At 52.3% G+C, this 10,813-nt stretch overlaps 1 protein-coding gene across 1 annotated transcript; it reads left to right on the top strand.

Annotated features, from left to right (window-relative positions):
* Positions 1–3,965: 3,965 nt before the first annotated feature.
* Positions 3,966–7,089, top strand: GNG8 (G protein subunit gamma 8; the record flags this gene model as incomplete). The annotated part of the gene is made up of 4 exons (XM_080909184.1): positions 3,966–4,227; positions 5,046–5,136; positions 6,692–6,777; positions 6,961–7,089. The coding sequence occupies exons 2-4, from the start codon at positions 5,052–5,054 to the stop codon at positions 7,087–7,089; spliced, it is 300 nt and encodes a 99-aa protein (XP_080765310.1). The 5' UTR covers positions 3,966–4,227; positions 5,046–5,051.
* Between the last annotated feature and the right edge of the window lie 3,724 nt (positions 7,090–10,813).

The raw sequence follows: 10,813 nt of genomic DNA, 5'->3' as shown, positions 1-10,813 counted from the left end.
CACACCTCTTACATCATACACATTAAATAATTATGAAGTCACGTGCAAGCATGAAGACCGGAATGTGGATCACTTATAATCATGTAGAATGCCGGCATGGCGGGGAAAAGCCAGGAAAGGTAGAGGTGAGCATATCTCCAGCCTGGTCTACATAGTTCCAGGCAAGCCTGGGCTACATAACCCTGTCTCAAAATAACATGTACTGTTTTACTGAGGCAGGGCATCCTTGCGCAGGCTGAGCTGGCCATGGACTTATGATTAAACCCACATTGGCTTGAAGCTGGAGATCCTCCTGCCTCAGCCTCTGGGATTTGGAGACACAGGCCTGCCTGGATGTATCTTTCAGTTCATGGCAAGAGATGGGAGGTGATGGCTGTTAATTAGCACGTCTGTTTATATGCTTTTGTTTTTACTTTTTATTCTTATGTGCACAGCTGTTTGGCTTGCAGGGATGCCTGTTGCCGTCAAAGGCTAGAAGTTTCCCGTCCTGGATTTGAACTTGTGACCTCTGGAAGAGTAGCCAGTGCTCTTAACCACTGAGCCATCTCTCTAGTCCCTATTTTTATGCCTTGGCACATCTTTCTGTGTGGGATTTGGCCCTTCTGTTTCCTCTTAATGTGAATAGCCTGTTTGTAGCCTTTCCACGTCCCCCCCCCCCCATTGTTAATCCCAGAGACTATGCCCATTTTATCGGCGGGTAAATAGAGACCTGGAGAGGCCATTACTAGCCCTGGTCACGAGGCCTGAGGGCAGTCAGGGCTTGGATCCAACTGCTACCTGCTTCCACAGCTGGAAAAATTCTATCCGTATGGGTCCATGTCCCTTACAACACTGGGAGGAAAGAGTTCGGGTCTGGGTTCTAGAGGGACACAACCGAAAACAAGAGTCCCTGCTCCCCTGTAGTGGGGACAGAGGAGACAACAGCAAATGGCGGGCTGGGGTGTGGCTCAGTGGGTGGAGCTTATACCTAGCATAAATGAAGCCCCAGACTCCAGCTCAGAAACCAGAAACCAGGCGTGGCCACGCATATCTGTAATGGAGCACTTGGGAGGTAGGTAGAGGCAAGGGGCTCTGGCACTGAGGGACAGTCTCAGTTACTAAGTGAGTTTGAAGCTAGCCTGGGCTACATGAAACTCACAGATAGGTAACTAGGAAATTGAACGGTATAGATGGGTGTTAGAGGCTGGGAGCTGGCAGTGCAGCTCTGAAGGAACACTCCTGCTTAGCAGGCACTGGCCAAAAGTTTGATCCTCCGCACTAGGGAGTGAATACAATGTTATTCTCAAAAGTTGTTCCTTGTCAGTCCCTGGGGATCTTTGTTCTACCAAAGAGGCAGCAGAGGTCAGAAGTGGGAAGGGATTTGGCTAGGGCTCCACAGGGCTTTAGAGATGGTCCAGATAAATAGGAATGATTCTTCAAATCTGTCCCAGCCGCCCTGAACTCTGTGTAACTAAGGATGACCTTGAACCCCTGAGCTCCCAGACCTCCGTCTCCCAGGTGGTGGGATCCGGGGTTGTAGGTGTTACCCTTCCCCACCTCTCTTCATATGTGTGTATTTGAAACGTACACTCATCCTGTAGATGGACTGGCCTTGATCAGGCAATCCTCCTGCCTCAGCCTTTTGAGGTATTATAGCTGTGTGCCCATTCCACACCTGGCTAATGGCCACCTTCTCAACGTGGCTGCTATACTCATCTCTTCCTGGTCCCAGGAAGAGATCTTTGGGCAGGGATGGGGGTGACTTAAAAGCTGAGAGGGAACGTAGGGACAGCAGCTAGGCATGGTTAATGCAGCTGTCCTGCCAGGGCTCAAAAGACAAGCAGAAGAATTGTTTTAAATGTGACTAGACTAGACTACATGGTGAGTTCCAGGCCTGCCCCTCACCAACCCCACGACACTGCTTTGTGTTCTGATCCTCATAATAAAAATTAAGCTGGGGGCATGAGAAATGGCTCAGTGGTTAAGAATACCTTCTGTTCTTGCAGAAGAGCTGGGTTCGGTTCCCAGCACCCACATGGTGTTCCACAATTATTCATAGGTAGCTGTATGGGGCATACATAATGCATTACATAGAAGCAAAACACTCATACACATAAAATACATCTTTTAAAAATGAAAAAAAAATTGCTATGTAGCCAATGCTGGCCACATGCTGAATCTTAGAAATACTGGTATGGGGTTTCCTACACAATGAGAATCCCTTTACCAACTAAAATACACCCCCAGTACCCTCCCCCCTCCCCCGTGCCCTCCTACTTCCCCCCACTCTCCTCCACTCCCCCCAGTATCCCTCAACTCCGCTTTTTAGGCTATTTCACTTTCTAGCACCAGTTGAGATGGAACTCACTGTATAGTCCAGGCTATCCCAGAATTTCCGGTGCTCCAGGCTCATTATCCCCCGTGCCCCTGGAACTTGACTTTGGACAAAAGTCTCAAAAGTTCTCTACAAGGAACGTGTTCATAGGGTCAGGGGCAAACGGCAGAAACCAGAAAAGGAAGTCGAGAGAATAGTGAAGCTGGATTGAGTTTGTGGGAAGAAACTGGATTCTGAACTTACTTTAAGATGCTTAATGATTAAGGACTTGGAGATGGTTCAGCTGGAAGATGGCCTTTGCCACCAAGCCTCTGGGTCCGAGTTCCACCCTGGCACCCACATGATGGGAGGAGAGAGCCGAGGCTCACAAGGTGGCCACCGTTCCACATCAAGACTGTGGCGCCGACACACACCTCTCCATACACACAATAAGTAAAACGTAAATATATTTAAATAATAAAGAGGCAGCTGAGGTCTGCAGATTAGGAGGGAGCTGGAGGTTATCCAGACCGTGTCTGTCTGTCCTCCATCTTCTTTTCTCTGGTCCGGAGACGGGGTCGTCACCCTGTCTTTCCAGCTTTAAGTAAGCTGGGCTTCCTCCCCAGAGGCGGCCTAGGCCAGATCCGGGGATGAAAACCAGCTGCGGGAGGCGCCGGGCTCGGCGCGCGCCCAGGCCCCTCCTAGGCGCCGGCAGACGCGGCTCTCAGGCTCCCCTCCCCCTTCCGCAGCCCCGGCCTCGGGCCCTGGCACGTCCGGCGCGGTTGATACTTTCCAGATGTGGGCCGTGCTCTCCTTCCAACCTGGCCCTGGGAGCCCACGAGGGAGGGGGCAGGGAGCCAGGGCTCCAGACTCCCTACTAGTAAAAGCTATCAGGGTGGCTCTCTCTGGTTTGTCACCCCAGCTCTCTTGGAATGGCCGATGCAGGAGGGCCGCAAGTTCAAAGGCTGCCTTGGCCAAAAAGAAAGTTCAAGGCCAGTCTGGCGTAACTATAGGAGACTGTCTCAAAATGAAAAAAGTAAGAGGGCTATGGGATGCAGCGCAGTGGTAGAGCTCTTGCTTAGCACATGGGAGACTTTGGATTCTATCCCCAGTACTGGTAGGTGGGAACTATTAAGAGGCTGGTATCCTTTCCCCACCAGTTTGGCTTCCCAGGGCAGGATGTGAAAGCCGAATCAGGGTAGAGCTGTCTGCAAAAGAAACCTTACTCCACCTCTTCCCGGGGTTCCAGCATCCCAGAGAGCCAGAATGAAAAGGAACGTCAAACCCCGCCCTCACATTCCTACAGGCCACGCCCCATCCACCACGCCCCCGCAAAGCCCCGCCCTTGACCACACCCACATCGCTCTCTCCCTATAGTCACGGCCTCCGCCCTGTGGTCCAGCGGGGAAGTCGCCTTCTGTCTCGTCTCTTGGCCGGCTTGACTCGGTCTCTGAGTGTCTGTCTCCAAGTCTCAGTCTGTCTGTCTGTCTTCTGTGACCTCTCCCGGTGCATCCCATCTATCCTGCGTCTGTCTCCGAACTTAGTTCTCCTGTTTCTGCACTTCTCACCTTTCTCTGAAGTTCTCTGTCTCTGATCCCTCGCTCTGATCCCTCACTTCTTTCACCTTCCTAGGAAGCCATCTCCCTCTCTTATCCTTCTCGGGCCCCCCAGATCTCCGGTTTCAATCTTCTCAGGGCCGGCGAGGACCCTAGTCTTCGCTGCTTCTTCTGCTCGCGCTCCTCCGGCGATTTTGGCTCGCGGGCGCCCTCGTGTGGCCATCGCGGAGGCCTTGATGGCGGCGAGGGTGAGCGCCCAAGCAAGCGATGCTGTGGTGTCGCACGCGACATCCAAAGGTGGTGCGACCCACGCCAATAGGGCACACGCCTCAGAGGTGGTATGGGACGCCAGGAGATGACGCGTGACTGTGTGACAAGGTGAGATTACGAATGACAAGAAGGGATTGAGTGGGACTGTCAGAGTAAGTGTGATGTGTGGCTGATGAGTTTATCAGTGAGACTGTGGGTCACTGTGTGTGGCTTCGGACCTGGGAGAGGAACTCCCTGGAGACTGTTCGCAAGTAAGTCTGGCCTTATGTAAGGGAGGCCACGCGTGTTAGCAGAGTGAGCCAGGGGAGGCCGAATGCTCAAGTGACCGAATAAGCCATTCAAGAGGGAGGCTCGGGAGAGGGACCTAGTGAGGCCACCTGTGTGGAGGTGAGACAGTATGTCTGCCACACTGGTGAGTCCTGAGAAACTGGGTGACTACTTGTGACGCTGAGAGATTGGCTTGCGTCCGTGACTGTCTGTGCAAAGGTGTGTGATTGTTCCTGGTGGCAGAGGTACAGGCAAGACGGGGAATGCTGAATGAGGAAAAGAGAGACGGTGTGTGAATGTGACAAGCGCTTGTGATACACACTGAGGCCCAGCAAAGGCTATGTCCACAACGGTGTGTGTGTGTGTGTGTGTGTGTGTGTGTGAACACCATGCTATCGAATGTCAACATTGTATGACACCAAAATACATTGGACTGCTATGACAGCGATGACATGTGACACTGTAGGGTGAGGGAGAGCGTGGGCCACTGTGTATCAGGAAAATAACCAGGAGTAAAGGCACCCTCAGAAAGAAAACCGTGTGGTTCTGTCTCACACTACGCATGGGACGCTCGGCAGAGAGGCTGAACCAGTTTGCGGATGTGTGAGACCCCCAGGTAATGTGAGCGAGAGCTTCAGAAGTTAAAACTGCACTTGCAGGTGACAATGTGCACATTTGACTCTCTAAGACACCGTGCCCGACTGTGCAGTGACGCAATCTCTGCTGTGAGAAATCATGAGAAGTGGACAGGTATCTTGCGACCTTTGTCACTGTGTGTTGGGTTAAGCATGGGGGGGGCGTCACTCAGTGACCCAGCAAAGTAGGGTGCGTCCCTGAGTGAGCAAGGTTTGAGCGTGAGTCTGTGTGCCTCGAGAGGGTGATGCGGTTTGACGAATCTGTGAAGGAGCGAGAGGCTGCTGGGGAAGAAGATGCTGTGTGCATGAGCGGATGTGAACACCTAGAGGGCCCATCTTTTAGTGCAAGTGTGACAGGGGGACCCAGAGACATGCTAGAAACAGGAATGACTGAGTGGGGGGAGGGAGAGGGAGAGAGAGAGAGGAGGGGGAGGAGGATACATCATTGGCAGGGAGAGGACTCAGAGACACAGACCCAGGGGGGCTTGGAGACAGGTGGTGCCTAGGAGGAGGAGGCGGTCCTGAGGGGCTGCACCCCAGGGGAGGGGGCGGGGCTGGGAAGAGGACCAGCCGCTGCCTCTGTCAGCCTCTGTCACCCACCAGCCATCCCAGCCCTGAGCTGCAACAGGTAGGTAGGAGGCTCCTGTCCCGGGTCCCAGGAGCTGGTTAGATGGCCACTATCTGCCCGGTATGGTTGAATGGGTGAATGAGAGAATCAGTAACTTCTTACTTCCGTGTGTCTCCATCTTCCCCTCTGTCCTCTCCTTCTGTTTATGCCTCCGGGTCTCCTCGTTCCTCGCTCGTTTCCCTTCTAACCCTGCCATGTCCCCCTCTGTCCGGGTTCCTCTTCTCCTATCTCTGTCTCCCTATCTCCTCCTTCCCGCTCCGTCTGTAGCTCCCTCTACCCCCCCTTTGTTCCTTCCCCCTCCTCTTCCTCATCATCTCTCCCCCAGTATCTCCATCTCCATCTTCAGTCTATGGTCCTTCATGCCCGTCATTCCAGTCCCTATGTCCATCCCTTGGCTTTTCCACTCGCCTCCCTCTCTGCCCCTCTGTATGGCCGGCTGGGTTGGCTTGCCCCAACCCTCCTCTCCTTTGCCTGCTAATGAGCAGAGCAGCCTTTGAGGCAGCCAGGGCTGGGGAGAGGGTGGGTCCCTGAGGGTGGCAGAGGGGGCAGCTGCTGCTGAGGCCCTAATGAGGCCCCCTCTGTGCCCCTCCCGCCGAGATCTTAATTCTCAGTTCTCCCTGGAGTCGCTGCTAATTGGCCTGGGGAGGGGCCCCCCTTCCTGGCTCAGGCTCTGTCCCCCAGGGGGTGAGGGCACCTGGATCAGTAGATTCTGATCAAGCACCTGTGGCCCTGTCCTTCTGGCCCTCCCTCCTCCACCTGCCTCTCAGCCTCCCACCCCGTGCGTCCCTCCTTCCCTCCCCGCCCCTCTGCTTTCCCTCCAGCAGCTTCTTGGTGCCTCCATTCGGGCACCCCTCCATCCTCCTGTCTTCTTGAGTCGTCACCCTTTCCTTTATCTGTCTCTGAGGTCCCATTCACTCATAGTCCCAACCACTTCTGATACTGGGCCACACCACCGCTTCTCACTACTTCCGGGGGGGATCCAAGAGTGTTCCAGCCCCCAGTCCACACTCCTGCCAGGCGTTTAACCCTTTTCCTGCTGCAGCCATGTCTAACAACATGGCCAAGATCGCTGAGGCCCGCAAGACGGTGGAGCAGCTGAAGCTGGAGGTCAACATCGATCGCATGAAGGTGCACAGACTGATGGGAAAATAGGTTGAGGGCATTAGTCTCCGCTGAGGGCGGAGCCTGGAACTGAGGCGGGATGGAAAGGTGGGGCTCGGGCCGGGGGCGTGGCCAGTCTGGGCGTGGTCAGGGCCCGGGGGCGGGACCAAGCCGGGGCGGGTCAACTGCATCTCTATCCCTCGCCTGCAGGTGTCGCAGGCGGCAGCCGAGCTGCTGGCTTTCTGCGAGACTCACGCTAAGGACGACCCACTGGTGACTCCTGTCCCTGCCGCCGAGAATCCCTTCCGCGACAAGCGACTCTTTTGCACCCTGCTCTGAGCCCTCAAGACAGCGTTATCCCCCGCCTCCCGCAGAAATATGAATCCAATAAACTTGCTGACTTGGCGGTGTCTGCACTTGAGGGGAAAACGAGGCTGGAATGTGGGGTCCACTTTTGGGGGAAGTCTGTGTCTTTTTTTCCGAGTGTGTGTGGAGAGCTATGTGGATGGCAAAGCCCTGCAAGAGATGAGTGCGGTATAGCCTTTTTCTCATTTTCCTGTCAGCGTGGTAACCATTTCGCAGTTGTTGGAACTGAAGGTCCCCTTCTCAGTCACACAGCTGCGAGCTGACCAAGGCGCCAACTACAAGCTCCCTGTTGCCTCGGCTACCTCCTGTCTTCCATTCCTTCCTGGGTGGGGCTTGTGGGTCTCCCTGCTCATGCCCTAAAGACCCCATCCAGGTTTCACATCGCGTTGCCCATACCACTGCCTTATTTTGAAAACAATTTTTTTTTGGCGATACCTTTTAATTTTTTATGTGTACTGGTGCTTTGCTGGCACATATGTCTGTGTGAGGGTGTCAGATCTCCCGGAACTAACATTACAGACAGCTGTGAGCTGTCACATGGTTGCCGGGAACTGAACCAGGGTCCTCGGGAAGAGCAGCCAGTGCCCTTAGCCTCTGAGCCCCGATTTATTTTACTTTAAATTATGAATGAGTGTATGTTTGTGTGTGGATATGTGCGCATGAGTGCAGGTGGCCAGAAGAGAAGGTGTCAGACTCCCCTGGAGCTATTTGTTGGAGGGACTCTGAGATGTTATCTGGATGCTTAGGAACCGAACTTTGGTCCTCTGGAAGAGCAGTATGTGTTCTTTACTGAGCAAACTTCAGAAACATGCCCACACAACGCCCCCCACGCCCCTCCTTGACCGACTTTTATTTCCTAGCCCTGACTGTCCTGGAACTTGCTTTGTAATCGAGGCTGGCCTCAAACTCCCAGAAACCTGCTTGCTTCTGCTTCCTGAGTGTTGGGATGAAAGGAATACATCAACAAGCTGGGCTTCTCCATACCTCCTTCCTTTTAGGTACTGGGGATTAGAACCCAGGGCAAACAAGCAATTTACTACTGAGTCATGTCCCCAGCCCCTCATTGGAGGATTCTAGGCAGGGGCTCTACCACTGAGCCACGCCCCCAGCCCCTCACTGGGGGATTCTAGGCAGATGCTTCCTGTTAAACCATTTTACCAGTCCTCATTTTACTGTGCGTTTTACATTTTACTGTGCGTTTCTGCTTTTTCAAGACAGGGGTTCCCTGTGTAGCCCTGGCTATCCTAAAACTTGCTCTGTAAACCAGGCTGGCATTGAACTCAGCAATCTGCCTGCCTCTGCCTCTTAAGTGCTGAGATTAAAGGTGTGCACCACATCTGGCTCCCCTCTTAACCTGCAGTTTGGAGACAGGGTTTCACTAAGTAGCCGGGGTTCCCACCATGCCAGGTCCTGTCTAACTTACTTCTGTCTTCAAGCACTGATTTTGTTCTTAATCCATCTACCCAATTCACTCTTCCCAACTGTCCCAGGAACAGTCCTGACTTGGGCAATGCTGGGGATATGGCTGTGGCAGAGACATCCTTCCTTCTGGGGATGTAGATGCTGCCTCCACTGGGCAGAGCTCAGGTGAGAGTTGAGGGAGGGGGGAAGGGGTGAGAAAAGAGAGAAAAAATACTCCTGGCCCACCTCGGAGACCATAGAGGGGCTCCTTGTGGAAAAAAACATCTGGGCTAGTATGGAGGGTTGATAAGACTTGGGAACCTAAATAAGAAAATCATGTGATTAGCAGGGCAGCGCTCCTGACTTTAATCAGAGCATTTGGGAGGCAGAGGCAGGTAGATCTCTGAGTTCAAGGTCAGCCTGGTCTCCTGAGTGAGTTCCAGGACAGCCAGGGCTACACAGAGAGAAAGACTTTGTTTTGAAAAACCAAAAGGGCTGGAGAGATGGCTCAGTGGTTAAGAGCACTGAGTGCTCTTCCTGAGGTCCTGAGTTCAAATCCCAACAACCACATGGTGGCTCATAACCATCTGTAATGGAATCCGAAGCCCTGCTCTGAAAACAGCTACAGGGTACTCACATACATTAAATAAATATTTTAAAAAGAAAAACCAAACAACAAAAGCAACCAATCAAACAAACAAAAGACCCCAAACCAAACAGAAACAAAGAGAAAGGCAGGTCCTTAGATAACAGAAGAAGCAGAAACTGAAGGAGTCACTCATTTAGGAGTCTCTCCCTCTGCAACCTTCCTGTTGTCATTTTAACTGGAGGTCCTGTGAGCTCCAATTCAGCCATGTTTTTTCTTAGCTGTGAGGACAGAGGTCCCCTGTTCTGTTTCCTGTACACACTCTAGAACAGTGTACACATAGCTTGCGATTGTGGTTTGGAGACTATTTTGGGCCTAGATGATGCTTAAACATGTTCTTAATTTGGTTGTGACGAAGGAAGGATTTCTCATCAAAGTCCTTACTTCCGGCTTCCCTGAGGGCAAATTTTATTTCATATTTATTTATTTATGTTTAAAGGCAATTTAGAAAAGATTTATTAATTTTATGTGTATGAGTACTCTGTAGCTGTCTTCTGACTCATCAGAAGAGGGCATGGGATCCCTTTGCAGATGGTTGTGAGCCGCCGTGTGGTTGCTGGGGATTGGATTTAGGACGCCCCTGACCGCTGAGCCATCTCTCCAGCCCTCATTTATTGGTTTTTCACACAGGGTTTTGCTGTGCAGCCAGGCTGGCTTCAGACCCACTGTCCTCTTGCTTCAGCTTTGTGAATCCTGGGGTTACTGGGATGTGCCAACATGCCTGGCCTTCCCTGCGATTTTATAAGGCTTCTGGACTTCCCGCGGTGCAATGTTCCCATCATGCCCCATGGTGACTCTGTTGTGTAACTTTTTCTTAGGAAGCACATGAACAATTACTTGTTTATCAACGATAGACAAAGGAAATGATTCTACTTGGATCTAGCTTGGGACCCAACTACTTGACTGAGGTCAATTACAGGAACATTGATGACTCAAAGGCAGCCTCATCACTGAAAATGCCCACCATGGCATAGTTAATGATACAGGAAAACTGCATCCCTGGACCTCCCAGCCCAATGTGTAGGCAGCTCCGCAGAAGAGTACCTTCTTCCATGGCAACTGTTTACTGCTTATGGAACTGTAAAGGGGCTCCGGGAGTCTGAGGAGGGATGGTTTGGGATTCAGTGAATGTATGGCCAGATGGATAAATCACTCTGCATTGGTGTGTGTGTGTGGTGGTGGCTGAATTGACTGTATTTTGTGTGTGTGTGTGTGTGTGTGTGTGTGTGTGTGTGTATGCATGCAGTGGCTGAGTTGTGTGTGTGTTGTGGCTGGGTTGAGTGTGTGCATGCAAGGTTATGTGTGTGCATGATTTGCACATTGTACATGCATGTATGCATAAAGGTATGCAAAGGTGTTCCTGCATGTCCATGTGTGCACAATGCATGTGCCAGTGCAGGTGCATATTACGCATGCGGGTGTGCATATGAATTCTGTGACTTTCTGAGCTTCCTGGACCTTGAGGTTTGCAGTGTCTTAGGTGCCTCCCGCTTCCCTCCACAGGAGAATGTTTTTGCTAGGAGGAACAGCTACAGAACTGCAGGCTAAGGAATTGTCCTTCACCCTGGGTGCTGCTTAGGGACTTCTTACAGGAGAAGGAAAAGGGACTGTTGTTTCCTTTGAAACCAGGGAGGGGGCTAGTGTGGTGGC

This window comes from Micromys minutus (assembly GCF_963924665.1).
Source record: "Micromys minutus genome assembly, chromosome: 32".
NCBI lineage: Eukaryota > Metazoa > Chordata > Mammalia > Rodentia > Muridae > Micromys > Micromys minutus.
This window is presented reverse-complemented; position numbering and strand designations above follow the sequence as displayed.